General features: G+C 41.2%; 1 protein-coding gene across 11 annotated transcripts in view; it reads left to right on the forward strand.

The window, feature by feature from the left end:
- Positions 1–24788, forward strand: part of MICAL2 (microtubule associated monooxygenase, calponin and LIM domain containing 2) — a 194812-nt gene that overhangs the window by 76077 nt on the left and 93947 nt on the right. For 4 of the 11 annotated variants that reach the window (XM_044269540.1, XM_044269546.1, XM_044269541.1 and 1 more), the window contains 9 exons: positions 2929–3030; positions 4277–4411; positions 4653–4757; positions 5309–5380; positions 10452–10553; positions 15897–15983; positions 16456–16642; positions 17754–17836; positions 19571–19670. In XM_044269540.1, coding sequence (XP_044125475.1) covers positions 2929–3030; positions 4277–4411; positions 4653–4757; positions 5309–5380; positions 10452–10553; positions 15897–15983; positions 16456–16642; positions 17754–17836; positions 19571–19670 — 973 coding nt within the window. Of the gene's footprint in view, positions 1–2928; positions 3031–4276; positions 4412–4652; positions 4758–5308; positions 5381–10451; positions 10554–15896; positions 15984–16455; positions 16643–17753; positions 17837–19570; positions 24200–24788 lie in introns of those variants that run through there. The other 7 variants (XM_044269550.1, XR_006386895.1, XM_044269544.1 and 4 more) reach the window with 7 other exon arrangements.

Consider the following 24788-nt stretch of genomic DNA (forward strand, 5'->3'; position numbering starts at 1 on the left):
GAGTTTTCTTTATTTTCATGACTATGACAATTGTAGATTCACACTGAAGGCATCAAAACTATGAATTATCATATGTGGAATTATATACATAACAAACAAGTGTGAAACAACTGAAAATATGTCATATTCTAGGTTCTTCACAGTAGCCACCTTTTGCTTTGATTACTGCTTTGCACACTCTTGGCATTCTCTTGATGAGCTTCAAGAGGTAGTCACCTGAAATGGTCTTCCAACAGTCTTGAAGGAGTTCCCAGAGATGCTTAGCACTTGTTGGCCCTTTTGCCTTCACTCTGCGGTCCAGCTCACCCCAAACCATCACGATTGGGTTCAGGTCCGGTGACTGTGGAGGCAGGTCATCTGGCGCAGCACCCCATCACTCTCCTTCATGGTCAAATAGCCCTTCACGGCCTGGAGGTGTGTTTGGGGTCATTGTCCTGTTGAAAAATAAATTATAGTCCAACTCAACGCAAACCGGATGGAATAGCATGCCGCTGCAAGGTGCTGTGGTAGCCATGCTGGTTCAGTGTGTCCCCAGCAAAGCACCCCCACACCATCACACCTCCTCCTCCATGCTTCACGTGGGAACCAGGCATGTAGAGTCCATCCGTTCACCTTTTCTGCGTCGCACAAAGACACGGTGGTTGGAAGCAAAGATCTCAAATTTGGACTCATCAGACCAAAGCACAGATTTCCACTGGTCTAATGTCCATTCCTTGTGTTCTTTAGCCCAAACCAGTCTCTTCTGCTTGTTGCCTGTCCTTAGCAGTGGTTTCCTAGCAGATCTTCTACCATGAAGGCCTGATTCACACAGTCTCCTCTTAACAGTTGTTCTAGAGATGTGTCTGCTGCTAGAACTCTGGGTGGCATTGACCTGGTCTCTAATCTGAGCTGCTGTTAACCTGCGATTTCTGAGGCTGGTGACTCGGATGGACTTCTCCTCCGCAGCAGAGGTGACTCTTGGTCTTCCTTTCCTGGGGCGGTCCGCATGTGAGCCAGTTTCTTTGTAGCGCTTGATGGTTTTTGTGACTGCACTTGGGGACACTTTCAAAGTTTTCCCAATTTTTCGGACTGACTGACCTTCATTTCTTAAAGTAATGATGGCCACTCGTTTTTCTTTACTTAGCGGCTTTTTTCTTGCCATAATACAAATTCTAACAGTCTATTCAGTAGGACTATCAGCTGTGCATCCACCTGACTTCTCCACAACGCAACTGATGGTCCCAACCCCATTTATAAGGCAAGAAATCCCACTTATTACACCTGACAGGGCACACCTGGGAAGTGAAGACCATTTCAGGTGACTACCTCTGGAAGCTCATCAAGAGAATGCCAAGAGTGTGCAAAGCAGTAATCAAAGCAAAAGGTGGCTACTGTGAAGAACCTAGAATATGACATATTTTCAGTTGTTTCACACTTTTTTGTTATGTATATAATTCCACATGTGATAATTCATAGTTTTGATGCCTTCAGTGTGAATCTACAATTGTCATAGTCATGAAAATAAAGAAAACTCTGTGAATAAGAAGGTGCGTCCAAACTTTTGGTCTGTACTGTGTATCCTTCTGGGTAATTATACCGCAACACCTGCACGATATTACCCACGTACATAAAAAGAGGCACATAAAACGGCACTCGCTCCCTCCTTACTCATGGGTGGTGCACAGGGACCATGACATCAGCAACGTAAGGAGGAAGCCAGCCTGAGGTCAGATGGTGGTATAAACCAGAGCAGGCGGTGGCTCATTTCTTTCTTGCTGTGGGGCCCCTCACCTCTGTGCATGCTCTTGTTTCCTCAATACTCTGCACCTAACAAAGTCACCAAATGTACCCAAGTAATAAAAGAATGATTCTGTTGGAGGGTGTCTCCAGGATGAGTGTAGAATTGTCCAATGTCCTGTATCATCAATGCTACAAAGTTGTGTGGAGGTTCAGCATTCAGTTAAACTATGGTAATTCTTGACAACTTTGTTGCAGATATAACGGACCAGGCGAATAGGAAACAACTAAGATTCTATATTAATTGAGTTTCTAAATATAAGTAAATAATGCATCCAATATAGACAATCCTCTATGAGCTGTGCTGCCTGCAGAGAAGGGGGGGGGGGCCTCCTGTGCTGCCTGCAGAGAAGGGGAGGAGCCTCCTGTGCTGACTGCAAAGAAGGGGAGGAGCCTCCTGTGCTAGCTGAAGAAAGGGGGTGGGGCCTCCTGTGCTGCCTGCAGAGAAGAGAAGCTACCTCCTGTGCTGCCTGCAGAGAAGGAGAGAGCTACATCCTGTGCTGCCTGCAGAGAAGGGGAGGAGCTACCTCCTGTGCTGCCTGCAGAGAAGGGGAGGAGCTACCTCCTGTGCTGCCTGCAGAGAAGGGGAGGGGATTTCTCCTGTGCTGCCTGCAGAGAAGGCGAGAGATACATCCTGTGCTGCCTGCAGAGAAGGGGAGGAGCTACCTCCTGTGCTGCCTGCAGAGAAGGGGAGGAGCTACCTCCTGTGCTGCCTGCAGAGAAGGGGAGGAGCTACCCCCTGTGCTGCCTGCAGAGAAGGGGAGGAGCTACCTCCTGTGCTGCCTGCAGAGAAGGGGAGGAGCCTCCTGTAATGCTGCAGAAAAGGAGAGGGGTCATCTGGCAGCCATCATTTCATCTGTTTCATCAGTTCAAGCTTCACTAGTAATCAGATTTTTCTAAAATTAATATGTAAGTGGATTTTTCTATGTCCTGTCTCTGCATGTGACACCTGGGTGGTCAGTCTGTGCTCTCGCACTGCACAATCATACAAATCAGCAAACAGCAGCAGCGACCAATCAGACACTTGCTCTCATTATCTAATATTGACAGGTGCACGCTATCACCTGATTGGACGCTGCACGTCTTCTCGTCACCTTGTCTTTTCGCTATTTCCTTCTCACTATTTTTTCTCTTCTTCCTCTTCGTCTTCAGAGAAGAGCTCAGGCTTTAGCCATAAGAGATTTTCATAAAAAGAATATTAAGGAGAAAGCCGCGCACTTGGCCTCCATGTTTGAAAGTCCGAATTTCCTGCAGGTGAATATTCTGGCGTGGCATGCGTGTTATATACTCACATATCTACCAGTCAGATGTGGTACCGCTACTAACCTGATCTTGGTGCGTGTGATTCTTACTGATTACCTTCTGTGCAGCATTTATAGATGGGTACAAAGTGAACAGCGCTCTAATAGACCTACACTGCAGCCCAGCCCCCGCAGATCAGACATCCACTCCAGGAGCAGCAGTTCTCTCTGGTATTTATTGGCGGGGGTCCTTGGGCACTGCCCGCATGCTTGGTCCAGGTGACACAGAGGAGGTGCCCAGCTCACACATTTGGATGATTTCTTCCTTATCTAATCTAATGGACCCATCAGAAAGAAGTCATGATAGTAGCAGGGGCGCCGGCGCAATGGCACATGAAAATGCCTGTAACTTTCTAATGGACTTGCATTTTCAAGGTTGCTGCTTGCTGTCAGTGAATGAGAACCTTCTCATTATCCCAGAGACTGAGCAGTGAGCTCTGAGGCACTGTATGGAGATGTGTCAGTTGGACCGGATCTGAATTGGCTTTCGGTATCTGGATGTTAACAAGAAGGTTTGCATTCACTGACAGCAAGGGTAAATCTTCAAAATGGGGGAACATTTAAGCAGAGTATGTTGCGGTTTTGCTGAACGGCAGAGCACTTTGGCGGTGTGTCGCTTTTTCCTATAATTATGGCGCTTGGACCATTGGCACAATCGCCTACATTTTCCTCATTGGGGGTCCCTATAGGAAAGTCTGCTGCTCACCCCCCCATTGCCTGGGGCACAGAGCCCCCGTACATTCCCCTTTAGGACGCCATTACCAGACCGCCAGCGTGGGTTTGCCGCTCTTTGCTCATCATCTGGGGGAGTAGCCGGAATGATCAGAGGGTTTGCAATGTAAACTGTCATGTCCGCCTGTTGGGTGTAGGGGTGTTACCCGGGACAGTGCAGCGGACGGAGGCCTGCCGCATGCACCAGCTTCCACGTCGCCTAGTTTAGATTTGTAGAACCATATCTGACCGGATACAATCTGAATCTGGGAAAGCTGGGTGACAAACAGTATGGCTGCCGTTACTGCTCCCACAGTGGTGTCACCGAGCTTGGCAGGACCCCTGACTGTCAGATCTTCCCTGTATAATTAGGCAGGTGTGCGGTTCAGACCTGGGGAAAGCTGGGCGGCGGCGGCCGCAGTGCGGGACGCCATTTTGCGCTGTAACTGTCTGCGGTCCTATAATTCTTCCATTTCACTTCTGTTTAGAGTAAACTCGTCTCCGACAGTCCGTCCCACTGTTCGTCTGAACTTCCTTTATACAAATCACACGTTTCTGGTCGGTCAGCTCCACCATCGCCGTCCATCTCTGACCACGCCCACTGCGACTTTCCATCAGAGAAGGTACGGCAGCATGTTAACATGTGTGTTCATTACTGACCTCACCCGTGTGCTGTGGTCCAGGAGCATGCAGCTGACAGCATGCAGAGATCTTGACAAATGTTGAGAACACAAAGTATATTACAACGTTGCAGAACCTTTACTCTGTTTGCATAAGGCTAGATTAACCCTTACATGACGCTTTCAGTCGTTGTTCATGTGGAATTGCTGTCATTTGATTTTCTGTCGCTTTTGATTTGAACAGATAAAACCCCCATCCTCCGGCGTGTCCTATAATCCATTTGCTTCTCCTGTTCCTTCATTTTCTGACCTCTCTCCATCATCCCCCAGCGATTCCCAGCTTAAAAAGGTACCGCAGCCTGATGACCGATATCTGTGTCCGAGACTGAAATCACGTGCACTTCACACTGTATGCAGAGGCCATTTACAGCAGCCTGTATTCCGCTAGTGCACTGCTGTTTTAGTCAGCCTGTGACCTGATCGACAGAATACAGACTGCCATAAAACAGCCAGGGACCCGAATGCTCTTAGGACTGAACAAATCCAATGGCATTGAGTAATATATGAGAGAACTCCTGATCTAAAATGACCCCCCGGCAGCAGCGCTCATCTCGCACCGTCTTTCTCTTGGCTGAGTATATAATGGAAACCGCTCATGTCTTGTAGAAGTATCAGGAAACGTTGTCTTAATATTTATCCTTTGCCCTCTTATTCTACAAAGACGAGTGTCAGGAGACAGAGCGCAGAACGAGCTCCGCGCACCTTATCCTGCGGAGAGACGTCTACTGCGCGGCTGCTTACAAGCCACAAATAAGACCTCCTTATATCCACATTTATATACCGTCCGTGTGCACCTTACTTCATGTCAGCGCTCAGCTGTTACTTCTGCGTTATTGTCAGGTCGTAGAACACAGAGCAAGCAGTGGTGAGCCCAGGATAAAACAGCGGCTATTCTTCCCTGATCCGGAACAGGTGACTATTACAAAACTGCAAAAGCGAAACAAGTGTTTATGCTGCATGATAATATGGTGTATACTAATGTATCACTGTATCACTAATGTAACGTATATTGTAGATTAACCAACTGGAACGGACTGCTTCTATATTGTAAGTGCCCCTTATGTATGAGAATAGAACTACTATAATACCGCTCCTATGTACAAGAATATAACTACTATAATACTGTCCTATGTGCAAGAATATAACTACTATAATACTGCCTCCTATGTACAGGAATATAACTAACTACTATAATACTGCCTCCTATGTACAAGAATATAACTACTATAATACTGCTCCTATGTACAAGGATATAACTACTATAATACTGCACCTATGTGCAAGAATATAACTACTATAATACTGCCCCCTATGTACAAGAATATAACTACTATAATACTGCCCCCTATGTACAAGAATATAACTACTATAATACTGCCTCCTATGTACAAGAATAGAACTACTATAATACTGCCTCCTATGTACAAGAATATAACTGCTATAATACTGCTCCTATGTACAAGACTATAACTACTATAATACTACTCCTATGTACAGGAATATAACTACTATAATACTGCTCCTATGTACAAGAATATACTACTATAATACTGCCCCTATGTACAAGAATATAACTACTATAATACTGCTCCTATGTACAAGACTATAACTACTATAATACTGCTCCTATGTACAATAATATAACTACTATAATACTGCTCCTATGTACAAGAATATAACTACTATAATACTGCCTCCTATGTACAAGAATATAACTACTATAATACTGCTCCTATGTACAAGACTATAACTACTATAATACTGCTCCTATGTACAAGAATATAACTGCTATAATACTGCCTCCTATGTACAAGAATATAACTACTATAATACTGGCTCCTATGTACAAGAATATAACTGCTATAATACTGCCTCCTATGTACAAGACTATAACTACTATAATACTGCTCCTATGTACAAGAATATAACTACTATAATACTGCTCCTATGTACAAGACTATAACTACTATAATACTACTCCTATGTACAGGAATATAACTACTATAATACTGCTCCTATGTACAAGAATATACTACTATAATACTGCCCCTATGTACAAGAATATAACTACTATAATACTGCTCCTATGTACAAGACTATAACTACTATAATACTGCTCCTATGTACAATAATATAACTACTATAATACTGCTCCTATGTACAAGAATATAACTACTATAATACTGCCTCCTATGTACAAGAATATAACTACTATAATACTGCTCCTATGTACAAGAATATAACTACTATAATACTGCTCCTATGTACAAGAATATAACTACTATAATACTGCTCCTATGTACAGAATATACTACTATAATACTGCTCCTATGTACAGGAATATAACTACTATAATACTGCTCCTATGTACAGGAATATAACTACTATAATACTGCTCCTATGTACAGGAATATAACTACTATAATACTGCTCCTATGTACAAGAATATAACTACTATAATACTGCCTCCTATGTACAAGAATATAACTACTATAATACTGCTCCTATGTACAAGAATATAACTACTATAATACTGCCTCCTATGTACAAGAATATAACTACTATAATACTGCTCCTATGTACAAGAATATAACTACTATAATACTGCCTCCTATGTACAGGAATATAACTACTATAATACTGCCTCCTATGTATAAGAATATAACTACTATAATACTGCTCCTATGTACAAGAATATAACTACTACAATACTGCTGCTATGTACAAGAATATAACTACTATAATACTGCTCCTATGTACAGGAATATAACTACTATAATACTGCCTCCTATGTACAGGAATATAACTACTATAATACTGCTCCTATGTACAAGAATATAACTACTATAATACTGCCTCCTATGTACAAGAATATAACTACTATAATACTGCCTCCTATGTACAGGAATATATCTACTATAATACTGCTCCTATGTACAAGGATATAACTACTATAATACTGTTCCTTTGTACAAGGATATAACTACTATAATACTACCTCCTATGTACAAGAATATAACTACTATAATACTGCTCCTATGTACAAGAATATAACTACTATAATACTGCTCCTATGTACAAGAATATAACTACTATAATACTGCTCCTATGTACAAGAATATAACTACTATAATACTGCCTCCTATGTACAAGAATATAACTACTATAATACTGCTCCTATGTACAAGAATATAACTACTATAATACTGCTCCTATGTACAAAAAAGTATATGGAACTGAATTGAAGGGAATGCTGCTTTATATCTGTCCTACCCCTGTCACACAGTATAATGCAATTATTCTAGTAGGCTTTTCATCCTCTCGTCGCGGTGCTTGTGTTTGCCGTTCTTTCTCACATTTACATAGTTGCATCTTGCTGTGTAACCAGGAAGCTCTGTCTTCCTGCAGCAGACAGATCAGCTTCCTGTATTTAAGCAGACATTATAATCAGCAGGGCGAGCACATTGTGTTCCTGTGTGACCCGTTATCTCCGCCGCTGCTGACAGCCGCATTCTGTCTACACTGTAATTAAAGTTTGTATTGGGCTGTTATAATAGTCTCATTTCTTATAGGTTTCGTTCCCCGCCTTAACTATATGACATGGGCTAAATATTGGGTTAAAGAGGTATTTTTTGTAGTATGTTATAGATTTGTAAGTTATAGCCCTGGCCCTTTGCCTGATGGTGGAGCTGGAAGCTCTGTTGGCTTTGGCTTTGCTTTTATTGGCCAATACATCTGCAGTGTGAGATTCTAGACTGAACACAAAAGGAATAATCCAACATGTGGGAAAATCTCCCTTCCTCAGGCTGTTTATAGACGTGCTGCTCACTTATGTGGGTTCTGAGCAGGTTCCCTGGTTTTGAAATCCCTCTATTTCCCAGAGTAAATTCAATGTGCCGTCCAGTATGGCTCTTGGCCTCTCTGCAAACCCCATGGCCGTCCCTAACATCAGTAATAATGGATTGTGCGTTTTGGATGAACCTTTCTCCAGTGGTTTATTAGGGCATGTAGAGGTAATCGGTGGATCCCCCATGGGACCCCTCTGTTACCCAGAGTCAGTCCAGTATGTATTCTAATATAGCTCATCGTCTCTACAAACCCCATGGCCGTCCCTAAGAGCAGATATAATCGCTTGTGTATTTTAGATTTAACCTTTTCCTATAATTTATAAAAGCATATGGAGATAATGATCAGATCCTCCACAAGTATCTGCAGTGTTTAATTCAGTATACCTCGTGGCCTCTCTGCAAACCCCATGGCCGTCCCTAATAGCAGATATAATCTGTGTATTTTGGATTAAACCTCCTACTATGTGTTTTTTTTTTTTAAAGAATATACAGTTAGTGAGCGATTCCCCCATTTTAAGACCCCTCTATTACAAAGAGTAAATGCAGTATGTAATCCAGCGTATTTCGTGGCCTCTCTGAAAACACCATGGCGGCTAATAGCAGAAATAGTGGCTTGTGTATTTTACATGAAACCTCCCTCTGTGGTTTATTAGAGCACGTAGAGGCAATGAGCGGATCCCCTATATTATAAAGAGTAAATCCAATGTGTAATCCATTGCTGCTTATGGCCTGTTTGTAAACCCCATGGCGGTCCCTTGCACCCAAAATAATGAGTTTGTGGGATTCTGATGAACTCCCAATGTATTATTATCCCTCTAATACCCAGAGTAAATACCTGTGTAATCAGTGTAGCTCGTGACTGTGGCATTTGTTGAAATCAAACAAATGCTTTATATTTCTTGCTGTTGGACCGTAGGGAAAACAACATAACAACTGCTCATAAGGGGCCCCTGCTAGAAGCTTGAAACTTCTGTGACCGGGACGGACCTCCTACACCCCCAACTACCATGTGCTCCTCAGAGTTCTGCTGATCTCTTGTGTGCAGACACAGAGGCTTTTGGACACCCCTCTTAATCTGAGGCCTGGATGCCCTTATGGCTACACTATCGCCCCAGCAGGAGCCCCATAGATGCTTTGTATTATCCAGGAATGATATTGACTGGAACAACAACTAGGCAACATGACCAATATACGTGATGTCACTGGCCTAGGAAGAGGCCTAAGAACTCACTGAGTCCCGTGGCCTCCTCGAACAGCTGATCGGCGGGGGTCCTGGAAATCGGACCCCGGCAATCTGATATTGATGACCTATCCTGAAGAGGGGTCATCAATATCAATTCCTGGAAAACCCCTTTAAGGGACTCTCCAGTCTGAATGAGGTATTGGGGGTCACAGCTCTAGGGTCTGCTGTCAACATTCAAATTTTTTTCTTGAAAAATTCCAAAAATATATGAAAAAAACATGAAATGTATATGATCTGGGCATTGAGCGAGGGGATATTAACACAGTTGGTTGCAGGGTTTCCCCGGCTTTGATGTTGGATGATCTGAGGAGAAGGAAACCTTATAATAAGGCAGTATATAGCCACCGGCCATCAGGCATGATGACATTGGTTGTATACGGGGTCTTCCCGCTGCAGCTGTTCTCCAGGAGTCTGAGCTTTCTGACTTGCATTAAGCGTCGCCCAGAAATTCCTGGGATGGTTTTCAAGGAATTTCCATAGTTTGTAAACGAGGTTGAAATCTTGAAATGTGTTCCCACGAACAAATTCCCCAAGGGAAAGCGCTGCCATGGCTCGTATAACAGCTCAACACTTGTCTGAAATAATACAGGGCTGCTGCACCAGATGTTACATAACGCAGTGATGACCAAGGGCTATGCAACATGGCGAAAGTTGTGTGAAGGCGCCATTATGGAGCTATCATCCAGTGACAGGACAGTAAAGAATGCAGATTAAGGGGTTGGGAAATTGGGTGATGACCCCATTGTGAGGTATAGTGGCGCCGTCATGCAACTTTACCCAAATATGGGTTTGGCTGAAGGTATAAAGCGTGGTCCGTTGCCTGTGTGCTGTGATTGGCTTCCGATCTTTCCACTTTGTCTTATTCTCTGCCTTTACCTCTTGTCTCGGATAGATGACTGTAGGGAATGTGTCCAGCAGGATAGGTGCGGTAGCAGAAGTCCTGGTCAATCTGTACATGAGCGATCACAAATCTAAGACCAGGTCTCCCGAGCTGGTAAGCGGCTAAAATGGCATCGATCGGGGGGTGCACACTAATATGTAGTCTGGGGGGACGGGGAGGGGGGCAGTAATGAAGTAACGCAAGATGCTGATTATTTTATGCTTGACTGATTTTGTAAATACTTCCTTTACTCATCTTGTCTCTAGTCACATTCAGAGCTGCATTCAGATTGTGAGAAGTTGCTGCTTAGGTGACAGAGCTGCGATCCTCTAATGCACTGCAGTCTCTATAATCGGGTCTCAGTAATAGCATTTATAAATGTCACATGACAGGAGAGGCCGGACCCCCACCTAGGACGCAGGCTACGGGGGGCCATTACCAAGGGGCAATAGCTGTAATCTGACCCTGACACCACAGAGGAGTCTGCTTAGTACAGACATTGTACCAATAGTGGTAAGATATTATGCCCTTTAGTATGGGAGTCTACAGGAAAGGAGAATTTTGAATGCAGCTCTGGAGGTAACTGGAGTAACACACAGCTGTTACTGAGGGAGTGACTTCTAATCTGATGTGAGACGTTGTATCTCCCATGTGTCTTATCAGGTGGATAATACTATGTTGGTCTATAGGACCAAATAATCCCTTTAGGGATCTCTTTTTAACAGTTAAAAAGCTTTACTTTATTGTTTATAATATTTACTCACAAGACATAAACAAAAATTAGAGAAAATATAAAGAAAAGTTCTTTTAAAAATCTCAGTTGTGAGGAGTTAGGAGAAAAAGCAATAACTAAGCCTAGTTTTGCAACCTTTGCTGGCAATATCTTGCTAGATACAGTATATTGACAATTATCACATGGTATGGTGACTGTAGGTGTGTGAGAGCCTCACCTTTTGAATAAGAATCACTTGGATATCTATTTATGGGTTTAGCACTGGGACTATATGCTTTATTTATTTGGAGTGCAAGTAGAAAACCTTTATTTGAGGCCTCCTGTATTCAGTTCCTATTGTACTGGGGCTCACAGATTGTTTCCAGTCCCCTGCTTATGATACTTTTATGTCTGCACAACAATTGGATACAGATTGGCTTACAATGTTGCCTCTATTTATGCCATAGAGGTCAATGTAGCCGTATCTCTCTGTCCATACAGCTGCCAAACTTCTATTTCCTGACTTGCTATTCTAGCTATCTGACACTAGGGGTCGGCTTCACACACCGTAGTCTAATCAGTCACAATCTGCCACTATATGCTTTTATATAAAGTCTGTATCTCAGCGTGAAAGACTCCTCTCATTTCCTCACAAACTGCCTAAAACCGACATCACATAACTACACCCCTCCCGACATGTTTCGCCGCTGTTGCGGCTTCGTCAGGGGATGCGGGGTATATGTGTGCGCGCGCTCACTGTGGCCTCCCTTTATGCCTTCCAGAGTCCCACCTCCCGGAACCATGTAGCCAATCCCGTCTACACGTGTGGCCCGGTCAGGTATCAGCTGCATGACGTGTAAACTGGGCGCTTCTCCTTTGCGGTCTCCAGGTGATGACGTCCGGTCTCCTCTTGACGACGTCAGGTAATGTTTACATGTGTACGATAGATATCTAATATAGTAGACAATCATACAAGATTCACCACATGGACCATTCGATTTTTACAATACTTAATTTTTTATAGTAAGCGCTCATTACTCAGTATACAGATAGTAGTTATTACCCGATTTTCATTTTTAAATTTTTAAATGGCTATAATTAAATAGATCTACCATATTGGATTCAGGGTGAATGAGTATTTTTGAGATGAGGAAGAGGGGGGGGGGGGGGGATGATATGGAGAATAGGTATACACTCCTCCCATAGCTTTCAATTTCGATTTTAATAATCAAGCTTATTTTTTTATATATTTATATATTTCTTATTTTTTATATTTGTTTAATTATTCATATTTTTTGTTTTTTATTTATTTTTATTTATTTTTTTGATATATATATATAGTCTATGGTTTTATTGAGTGAATTCTTATTATATGTGGTCCCTCTTTTAGGGATCTATCATCACCTCCCTGATAGTTTCATCCTCCCCTTTATTTTTTATTTGTTTTTTCTTCCATTTATATATTATATTGGTTTTATACCTAATAATAATATTTGATCTTGATTGATTCCATTTATTTTTTTATTATTTTTATTATTATCATTATTATTATTTTTGTTTATATATTGTGTCATTAATACTTGAACCAAAAATTAATGGGTAGATTTTATTATATAAAAATAAGGGTTGGTTGGTAAATTTCTGGGAATTTATATATTATATTGGTTTTATACCTAATAATAATATTTGATCTTGATTGATTCCATTTGTTTTTTTATTTTTATTATCATTAATATTATTTTTGTTTATATATTGTATCATTAATACTTGAGCCAAAAAATAATGGGTAGGATTTATTATATAAAAATAAGGGTTGGTGGGTAAATTTCTGGGAATTTAAGGGTATCACTAATCTTCATTTCTTCTCCTTTATGTTATTTTAATTTGTCATTAACAAAATAAGTTTATTATTAGTATTCAATGCGCTATGACATTAAATGAAGGCTGTATATGAAAAGCCCTCATTTAGACCTACTGGACTTAGGGTTTGTAACCTTTGAATCCATCTGGCTTCTTCTTGTAAAAGTTTGGTGTCCAGATTTCCACTCCTAGGTCCCAACGTCTTTTTTGTCAGACCCCAAAATTTTAGGACTTCAATATTTCCCCCATGGGCATATGTAATGTGCCTATATAGAGAGGTGTCTTTTCCTATATTTATTGCACTGATATGTCCGGATATTCTCCGCCTTAATTCCTGTGTGGTTTTACCCACATACAGTTTTGGGCAATTACATGATGCAATATAGATGATTCCGCTACTGCGGCAATTGAAATATTCTCTTATTGTATATTCACGTCCGTCTGAGGGGCGGACGTGAATATACAATAAGAGAATATTTCAATTGCCGCAGTAGCGGAATCATCTATATTGCATCATGTAATTGCCCAAAACTGTATGTGGGTAAAACCACACAGGAATTAAGGCGGAGAATATCCGGACATATCAGTGCAATAAATATAGGAAAAGACACCTCTCTATACAGGCACATTACATATGCCCATGGGGGAAATATTGAAGTCCTAAAATTTTGGGGTCTGACAAAAAAGACGTTGGGACCTAGGAGTGGAAATCTGGACACCAAACTTTTACAAGAAGAAGCCAGATGGATTCAAAGGTTACAAACCCTAAGTCCAGTAGGTCTAAATGAGGGCTTTTCATATACAGCCTTCATTTAATGTCATAGCGCATTGAATACTAATAATAAACTTATTTTGTTAATGACAAATTAAAATAACATAAAGGAGAAGAAATGAAGATTAGTGATACCCTTGAAATTCCCAGAAATTTACCCACCAACCCTTATTTTTATATAATAAATCCTACCCATTATTTTTTGGCTCAAGTATTAATGATACAATATATAAACAAAAATAATATTAATGATAATAAAAATAAAAAAACAAATGGAATCAATCAAGATCAAATATTATTATTAGGTATAAAACCAATATAATATATAAATTCCCAGAAATTTACCAACCAACCCTTATTTTTATATAATAAAATCTACCCATTAATTTTTGGTTCAAGTATTAATGATACAATATATAAACAAAAATAATAATAATGATAATAATAAAAATAATAAAAAATAAATAATAAATGGAATCAATCAAGATCAAATATTATTATTAGGTATAAAACCAATATAATATATAAATGGAAGAAAAAACAAATAAAAAATAAAGGGGAGGATGAAACTATCAGGGAGGTGATGATAGATCCCTAAAAGAGGGACCACATATAATAAGAATTCACTCAATAAAACCATAGACTATATATATATATCAAAAAAATAAATAAAAATAAAATAAAAAACAAAAAATATGAATAATTAAACAAATATAAAAAATAAGAAATATATAAATATATAAAAAAATAAGCTTGATTATTAAAATCGAAATTGAAAGCTATGGGAGGAGTGTATACCTATTCTCCATATCATCCCCCCCCCCCCTCTTCCTCATCTCAAAAAATACTCATTCACCCTGAATCCAATTTGGTAGATCTATTTAATTATAGCCATTTAAAAATTTAAAAATGAAAATCGGGTAATAACTACTATCTGTATACTGAGTAATGAGCGCTTACATAAAAAATTAAGTATTGTAAAAATCGAATGGTCCATGTGGTGAATCTTGTATGATTGTCTACTATATTAGATATCTATCGTACACATGTAAACATTACCTGACGTCGTCAAGAGGAGACCGGACGTCATCACCTGGAGACCGCAAAGGAGAAGCGCCCAGTTTACACGTCATGCAGCTGAAACCTGACCGGGCCACACGTGTAGACGGGATTGGCTACATGGTTCCGGGGGTGGGACTCTGGAAGGCATAAAGGGAGGCCACAGTGAGCGCGCGCACACATATACCCCGCATCCCCTGACGAAGCCGCAACAGCGGCGAAACATGTCGGGAGGGGTGTAGTTATGTGATGTCGGTTTTAGGCAGTTTGTGAGGAAATAAGAGGAGTCTTTCACGCTGAGATACAGACTTTATATAAAAGCATATAGTGGCAGATTGTGACTGATTAGATACGGTGTGTGAAGCCGACCCCTAGTGTCAGATAGCTAGAATAGCAAGTCAGGAAATAGAAGTTTGGCAGCTGTATGGACAGAGAGATACGGCTACATTGACCTCTATGGCATAAATAGAGGCAACATTGTAAGCCAATCTGTATCCAATTGTTGTGCAGACATAAAAGTATCATAAGCAGGGGACTGGAAACAATCTGTGAGCCCCAGTACAATAGGAACTGAATACAGGAGGCCTCAAATAAAGGTTTTCTACTTGCACTCCAAATAAATAAAGCATATAGTCCCAGTGCTAAACCCATAAATAGATATCCAAGTGATTCTTATTCAAAAGGTGAGGCTCTCACACACCTACAGTCACCATACCATGTGATAATTGTCAATATACTGTATCTAGCAAGATATTGCCAGCAAAGGTTGCAAAACTAGGCAACTAGGCTTAGTTATTGCTTTTTCTCCTAACTCCTCACAACTGAGATTTTTAAAAGAACTTTTCTTTATATTTTCTCTAATTTTTGTCTATGTCTTGTGAGTAAATATTATAAACAATAAAGTAAAGCTTTTTAACTGTTAAAAAGAGATCCCTAAAGGGATTATTTGGTCCTATAGACCAACATAGTATTATGAATTATATCCCGAGGATCTCTAAAGGGACTGTGTAGATTCAGTTATCAGGTGGATAATGTAACTTTGTATCATATTCAGACTTCTCTGGAGGGAGCGGTGACTGAGCTCTTAGACGATTCCTCTTCTTCTCCTTCTTCTCCTTCTTCTGTCTCTCCTCTCCACAAGGTAAAGTCTCTGCCTCACCTATAATTCCTCTCTGATCAGCTGCAAAAAATTTAAATATAGGGTGATGGGACCCTCTAATTGGTTCACTGGGGGCTGCTGCAGTACATTTCTGTGCCAAATCGCTTCCTGGGGGGAGGGGCATACAGTGGGCTGTCATGGGGTGAGCTTCCGGTTAGGAAGGGACTCGCCTGTAAAACAGATCCATTGTGATCCACCAAGTACAGGGACAAAGGGGGCGGAGCATGGCTTCTGTCTTTGGTTTTTCTTTTCTAGCTCCACCCTCTCAGATATAACACAATGTATCCATATATATGTTCCAGGGCGGTTCTTACACTTTTTCCTGATTACGATTCTTCTTCTGCAGCGATCCCTCCACCACCGCTCCCGGTGAGAGCCCAGACCGGCCGCCCATGGACCGCGACCATTTCCAGTACACAGATGGTTGATTTTCATATCCTTTGTTCTATTTCAGGGTTCTTTACGGAAGGAATTCCCCTCGAATATCGGCGGCAGCGACACGTGTTACTTCTGTAAGAAACGCGTTTACGTGGTGGAGCGGCTGAGCGCCGAGGGACACTTTTTCCATCGAGAATGTTTCAAGTGTTCCTTCTGCTCGTCCGTTCTCCGTCTGGGAAATTACGTCTTCAACGTGGAAGAAGGTGAGACGTCTTCTCTGATCTTCACTACAGTCATGGATTACAAGGAACTTTTCACTTCCTTCTCACACAGCTGCAGTTTGTTACATTGTATCAGTGCAGGCAAAATGTATCTGGATGTAATTGTAACAAAACCAACAGCTGTGAGAAGGATTAGGATTTTCAGCTTCTGGATGTAAACAAGGATGTCCCCATTCACTGACAGCAAGCAGAGAACACAATATATTAGGGTAGTGTATTGGATATGTCTGTCCTATAACCTGCAGTGAAATACTGTACTGCAGTAGTCTCCAACCTGTGGCTCTCCAGCTGTTGTGAAACTACAACTCCCAGCATGCGCTGTCAGGGCATGTCCTCTGACCGCCACAGGGATCACATTGCTTCAGTTACTGACACGGGGCTCAGAGGAGGTTCAGTCCGATGACACAAAGATGGCGTCCGTCCGGATCCACAATCGATGCCATGTAGACACTGCTGACCATCTCCCTGCACCCGCAGTTATCACAGAATTATATGACCCTCATCATACAGGCCTCCCATATATCAGTGGGATCCGCAGAGCATAGAGTGGTCTATCTGTGGCCCCTGACTAATAACTGTGGGGAGCCTAGGGGAGCTCGGTGAAAATCCACGTTGCCACCCAGCTTTCCTAGAAACAGATTATATGGATGAAAAGCTTAGTGTATGGACTGTAAGAGGGGGTGGAGCATGACACAGGGGTTGTCTGTGTCATACTCCACCCCCTTAGGCAGAGCCTATAGCATAATACATTGTATCAGCTCTGCCTGGAGTGTTCCTTTAATTAGTATCAGCATCCATGTAATTAAAGGGAGGATTTTAGTTTAGTGAACTTTGGGAATTACACGAAGAGCAATCCCATAACTCGGTATCTGAGAATATGCCCGGAAGAGGGAAAAACGAATTCTCCATCCATACGCATTGCTTCCTATATATCTGCTGAAGGCCAGCAGGGGGCGCTGCAGGGGCTCAGGTTCACTAGATCACTCCTGTATAGTGTTGTATCAGGGGATGAGTATTTATGCAGCTCCCTCACATGGATGATGCATTCTGCATGGTCAGCCGTCTGAAAACCTCATTCTCCTTTATTTCACAGGTAAATTTTACTGCCAGCCGCACTTCATGCACTCGTTCTCGAGCAGTAAACAGCGCAAGCGCAGAACGGATTCAAAAGCCCAGGTGAGTGGGAAAATGGGGAATGAATGGAAAAAAAGATGAATGAGTTAAAGGGTCACCTGCAGCGGACAGAACTACAGCTGGCCCCGTTTACTGGAATGTAGTCGTGCCGCTGTTCCCCCGGAGCGATGCTCTGCAGGAAGGAAGAATGTCTGCGCTGTGGCCCCTTCATTCTCAAGATTGTGGGGGTCCCTGAGGTCATAGAGTGATCGCACATGCTAGAGATGCACCATCACTCCTTGAGATTGGAATATCCCACTGAATGAAATAAATGAATGAAAGAACAAACAAAACTGTGAATGAAGGAATGGATGAATAAACAAACTGGAAAAGGGATGAAGTAATATATGAATGAACAAAATGGTTGAATAAATGAACGAGTCAATAAAGTAATGAATGAATTGGGGAATGAATAAACAAGAGAATGAATTAACACTGTAAATGAATGAATAAACAAACGAATGAAGTAATAAATAAATGGGGAATGGATGAAGTAATATAAGAACGAACAAACAGATGTGTGAAGTGATGAATGAATGGACAGAAAGTAATGCATGAATGGGGGAATGAATGACTAAAAAGAGAATAAAAGAAGTAAATGAAGGGAAAAATTTGTGAATTAATTATCAAATTAATAAGGTAATGAATGAATGTGGAAAAGAATGGATAAATAAATGAAGTATTGAATGGACACATAAGACAATGGGTGAAGTAATAAATGAATGTGAAAACAAATGGCAGAAGGAAATGATGACTGAACTACAGAGAAGTTACATAGTAACAGGCCACTGTTGCCTTGGTAACACTTTGCTGTTTTTAGTGAATGACTGTATTTTTTCCATAACAAATGTTGCTGTTTTTGTCCCGCGCTTCAGCCAGCCGAACATTTACTGCCGCATCCGCTCCCCAGATCCCAGCACAAAGATCTCTTCTATTTTGGGCGATTGCATTTATTGTGCTATTTATATGGTTTTCTATTGGCATAATGTTGAGGAGCTTCAGTGACCCTCCAGTCACATCCAGAGCTGCATTCACAATTCTGGTTCATTAGAGGTCAGGATGCAGGAGCTCCGCCCTCCCTGCGGCCTGTGTAGCTCATGGAGCACTGTCCACACCGGATATAATTATAACCGGATATATATAATTGTAGCAAACCCTCTGCAGTGAGTAGTCATATGTCTGCAACAGCTTTATAGATTTTAAATATATCTCAATATGTTTTCATTCACAAACAGCAAGCAGAAATCTTGTAAATGGTGAATAAAGTCTATTAGAGAGTTGCTATCATTATGAAATAAACTGGACCGGACATTTTTATGATCTTTTCCTACTGGCAGTGAATGGAAACATTCATTCTGTTCTGCCGTTGAGATGCTCACACAGCTGAGGGTTTGCTGCAGTCATATCCAGCCAATACAATCCTATGGGAACTTAATCAGTTGCTCATCTCCTGTCTTGATGCTTTGCTACAGTGTATCAGCGCAGGTAAAATGTATCAGTCTGGAGTCCAGGATGTTCATCTCACCGATACAATTGTAGCCATGACTTCCCTGTGAGAAGTAGGAGGTCTGGATGTAAACCAGAATGTTCCCATTCACTTACAGCAAGCAGAGGTTTTGAAAATGGGATGTGAAGCTTTATAGAGAGTTTTTATTGACATAAGGCCTTGAATTGTGACACGTGCTGTTGTGGTTGTCTTTGCCTCGTTTCGCCATTGACCGCGCTTCTGTCTTCCAGGATCCGGATAAAACATGGAAAAAGGAAGAAGCCATAACTGCGGAGGTCACGACGGACAGTCCCTGTAGCGCTGGCAGCAGTTCAGAGGACAGCTCCCCAGGTATCACGACTTCCTTATTTAGGAAAACGCTAAGCTGGCCTCTGGCGGTGACGAGGGACGTCCTTGCCCTCCCCAGCCGCTTGTCTAACTGGACGCGTGGCGCGGTGCGAGATGCCAGACGCCATGTCAGGGACAATGAGCAACAGTATTCCTACCTGTATGAGCTGCTGAGCGTGAGCGGGCCCTTCTTGTATGCGCTTTACGAGGTATTGGCCCTCATGATCCAAGAAGCGGGGCCCTCCCTGCAGTTCATAGTCGAGCAAGCGCACAACACGTTTTGGCACAAACACAGCTAGACGAGACATCACTAGAAGTGGGCGGCTTCTCGTCTCTTTCAGGAGAAGCGCTTGCGCCCAGCTAGTGTCGTGGCGTGTCGCATTCATGTTCCACGTCCACGATGCTGTTTTCAGAAATTGCTAATTGAAGGAAAAGCTTTAGATTTGCACTTTTTGTACTCAAAAGTCCGAGATTTCAGGTTTACAAATTCTAGACTCGTTTTGTGCCAATATGGCAGAATTTCGGGGGTTCCTATAAGAACCAGCAGAAAACATTTCCTTGTATTCCGTCTACATTTCTCATCTCCCATCTTCCACCTTGGGGATTGATAATTCACCTGAAATAGACCCATTACCTCCAACAGTGAGGCTGAGGAATTCCAGTTTACCAACATTTCACAACTGAGGCATAAGGTACACAGTGCCTCGCACCTCCGTGATGGTTCTGCTGTCCAAGTCGCTGGAGGTGGAAAATGGAAGAGGTTCAGACAGATTGCATTGTGGGTATTTGATAGATGACATCTAGAAAATTGTGCAATATTTTATAGTTATTCATAGGATTAAAGTAGTTATTTAAAAAAAAAAAAAAAGAGCAAATTTTTTGTACATTTTAAGTGGGTTATCCAAGATTTTCATTGATGGCCTGTCCTGAGTTTAGCAGTTAAAATTTCTTTTTTTTTTTATCATTTGGTTTTACATTTTCCTCCTGTCATTTTAACCTGTTAGCTGCCAAAAAAAGATTTTCACAATACAGACGTTTTATCCAAACGTTTTGAATTTACCCAACTATGATATAGAAATATTTAATTCAAGAATTTATATAAAAAGACATAATGTAGTCATTTTCAATTTACTTTGAAAACCGTAGACAAACACTCATTTGAAACAAAAAATGTGTCGTCCTGAGAATGAACACAATTTGCAATCTGGAAGAAAAAGAAAAAAAAAATGTATTATTTGCCAAAAACTGTTGTGCTGACATCTTAACATTTCACCTCTGCTGGTTCTGTACTGACCTGCTGCGCCGATTACTGCATTACGTACTCGCTCACATCTATGTGAGGCTGCAAAGTCACTTTTTTTACAGTTTTTTACACACTAATTTGATACAGTGTAGAATTTTTGTAGACATTTTGATTTTATTAATTTTTTAATTGTTCTGTTTTTATCTTTTTTATTTGCTACAATGTTCATTTTGTATATTAATATTCTCGGCAATAGAAGGAGGACCCAAATGTGATTTCCACAATTTTTTAAGAATCATTGTAAAAAAAAAAAAAAAAAAAGTCAAAAAATTTCAAAGAAAAACATTCCAAAATTCCTATGTAACAGGTTCTAAGGCAGATTTTGGCCTATTTGCTGCAGAGGGCTGGGAGCTGAATGATCTGGATCTGCTGTAGATCTGCGTCTTGCCAATGGTTCCGTTTTTGAGATTAGGCGCACACTAGGATATTTTAGTTTTTTGGGATTGCAGGATTACTTTTGAACATCTTTTTACAGTTGACATTTTCATCTATTTTTACTGCCTAACTTTGTCAATTGTAGCTTGTTTACTTTATTACGTACTGTATTATACTCCAATCACCTCCAGAGCTGCATCCAGTAATGTATTGCTGCTTGGAATCTATACTGTTTTATCAGACACTGAAATCCTATGATGTTGCATTTTGTGTGATGTGTTGTTTGCTTTGCACTGCTGTGTGGTATACGCCATAGCAGAGCGCGCTCGATAGTGATACTCAACCTGTGGATCCAGAATGCTGAGAGTTTGCCAACAGCTGGAGAACCACAGGTAGGAGACTACTGTTCTATACAGACACTGAAGCTGCAGGGGCGGCCTGGAGAGTTAAGGTTTTGCTCCCCTTAAGGGCTCGTTCACACTTCCATTTTTCCCGGACGTATGCTGTCCGTTTTTTTTATTTGTACGGACAACATACCAATCCATTCCTTTTAATGTGTTTGTCCGTGTGTCCGCAAAAAATCCACAGATGCATTCACAACTTTCATCCGTGCCCCAGACTGTACATGTCTATGGGTCTGTGAAAATCTCGGAGATAACATGGATGGCATCCCTGGTGCATCCATTTTTCACAGAAGCCAGATAGAAAATTAAATTAATTTTCATCTGTGCAACGTCCATGGATTACGGATGACGCACGGAGAGTAAAAGCTGACAGATGCACAAACCATGTATGTCATACAGACACGGAAGCGTGGACAAGGCCTAAAAACCAGAGTTTGTGAATGCAGCTTTGGCTGTGACTGGAGTATAAGACAAGATCAAGATTTTAATTCCACATTGATGTTTAAAATTGAACCTACTATGTATCTGGCGACCACATTTCACGTGTTTTTGTTTCTGCCAAATGTGTAAGATTTGCAAACATTTCAAAGGTTTGATTATTTCGAGAGGAGGAGGGAGTACAGTGATGAGACTCCACGGGCTTAGAATGTTGCAATGTGTTAGAAATTCTGTTTGCATTTTGATTTGGGGATTCTGGTTTTTGATTTCTGAATATTTAGGGGTTTTTCCAACTTCTCCTGTTCTCTCTCTTTTCCTGCCTTCGCTCGGCTCCTTCAGTTCATTCTCACATTCCACTTCTACGCCCTCTTGTTGGCTGAACTACTGTAAGGTGATTCTCCTGCTTGCCGATTTCGAAAGTTTTGTAACTAATACTTTAAAAAAATTAACCTGAATTGTTGTATTTGTTTTGTATGAAACTCCTTCACATTAACTGATTGACCCTCCTAACCGCGCTGTGTGTTATAACCGATATGGAGCAATTTGTGTTTGCTGCGTCCTGCATCCTCGCAGCGCTGCTGTGTAATCAGTCACTTGCCTGCTCATTGTTGCTACTAATAACATTGCTTAAAATGTGTCAAAATCTCACAAAAGAAACATAAAGCACTTACAGGTCGTAATCAGAGGTTTACGGGGGCTCTGGGGTGTAACTTGAGAATTACGGGAGAGCTCAGGGCACATGGCTGTGTGAGGCGATACGTTAGGATGCGCTGCAGCCGCCATGTCTTCATCATCAGAGGCAGGCGAGCTTTTGTTTACAAACATTTTGCTACAATGTAACTTTCTAGTTTCCCATAAATAAAGTGTAACCACTATACAATAAAAAGTTCTGCAGATTTTATCAAGATCTCTGCTTGCTGTTAATAAATGGCAATGACGTAGCTGAAGTGTGTTACAATGTATCAGCATAGGTTCCATCTAGGAGCTTGGAATCAAGGGCTGGAGAATGCTTTGTGCTGCTGATGTGTTTACTGCAAACACAATTGTCCACAATGATATTTTTGGCAACTTTGTTACAATGTGTCAGGAATTAAATTTGAGCTAAACAAAGCAACGGCGCCATACGTGTTTGGTCTTGGCTGTTACGTACTACCTTCAGAAGCATTAGATTAGGTCTTCAACCTCTAGCTGTGAACTACATTGTTTCCATTCACTAAGAGCAAGCAGAGATGTTTAAAAATTTTGCCAATTTTAAACACAAAGTATGTTAGAAAGTCACAGGACTGCAAAGATTGAGCTGTATTTATATACAGACTGGAGGAGTAGATCAGCAAAGTGTTAAAGACCCAGGACGGGCTGGATGCTACTACTCCCACTTTGGACATGCTGGGTGTTGTGGTGGCATAACGTTGATTTCATTTTCCCATTAATTATTTTTCTTGCCTGATACAATCATATCCTATTCCACTAGAAAACATTGCTGCAGCTTGTCATGTGATTCTTAGGCTCTTAAAGGGACATCCTTGGGTGCCAGTCAAGCAACTGAAGGGTGGAATTATTCCTGACCCCAAACCATCAAGGATTTTACTAATTCCAAGGAATCAGGTGGCCTCCAGGGATCTGATGAGTGGCTGAGACGGGAGGGGCATATGTGAAAATGTATTTCCCAGGCTCATGGTGGGCACCGTCGGGCTTTTTATAAGTTTTATAATTGCATCCTTAGTGCCCAGCTATGATACATACATACAAAGGAGCCAGTCCGTATGGCACTCTCCCTCTAAGACTGTCCTTTGTCCTTTGTCCTTTGAAATCAGAAATGTTTAGTCCAGCCTTAGTGTTTATCCAGAACAATTGTACTTATTCGGATCCGACTAGTGTAAGGTTGTAATTGAGGCTGCTGGCAACGAAATCAATAGACTGTGTGTATATAACATTAATACTCCCAAACACCTTTATTATGGTCCCACATTTCTCAACTAAGGCATCACCCGCCATCTAGGGCAGATAGGAGCTACAGACGTGGACAAAATTGTTGGTACCCTTTGGTCAATGAAAGAAAAAGTCACAATGGTCACAGAAATAACTTTAATCTGACAAAAGTAATAATAAATTAAAATTCTATAAATGTTAACCAATGAAAGTCAGACATTGTTTTTCAACCATGCTTCAACAGAATTATGTAAAAAAATAAACTCATGAAACAGGCATGGACAAAAATGATGGTACCCCTAACTTAATATTTTGTTGCGCAACCTTTTGAGGCAATCACTGCAATCAAACGCTTCCTGTAACTGTCAATGAGACATCTGCACCTCTCAGCAGGTATTTTGGCCCACTCCTCATGAGCAAACTGCTCCAGTTGTGTCCGGTTTGAAGGGTGCCTTTTCCAGACTGCATGTTTCAGCTCCTTCCAAAGATGCTCAATAGGATTGAGGTCAGGGCTCATAGAAGGCCACTTTAGAATAGTCCAATTTTTTCCTCTTAGCCATTCTTGGGTGTTTTTAGCGGTGTGTTTTGGGTCATTGTCCTGTTGCAAGACCCATGACCTGCGACTGAGACCAAGCTTTCTGACACTGGCTAGTACATTTCTCTCTAGAATTC

Source organism: Bufo gargarizans, chromosome 10 (assembly GCF_014858855.1).
Source record: "Bufo gargarizans isolate SCDJY-AF-19 chromosome 10, ASM1485885v1, whole genome shotgun sequence".
In the NCBI taxonomy this organism is placed as follows: Eukaryota; Metazoa; Chordata; class Amphibia; order Anura; family Bufonidae; genus Bufo; species Bufo gargarizans.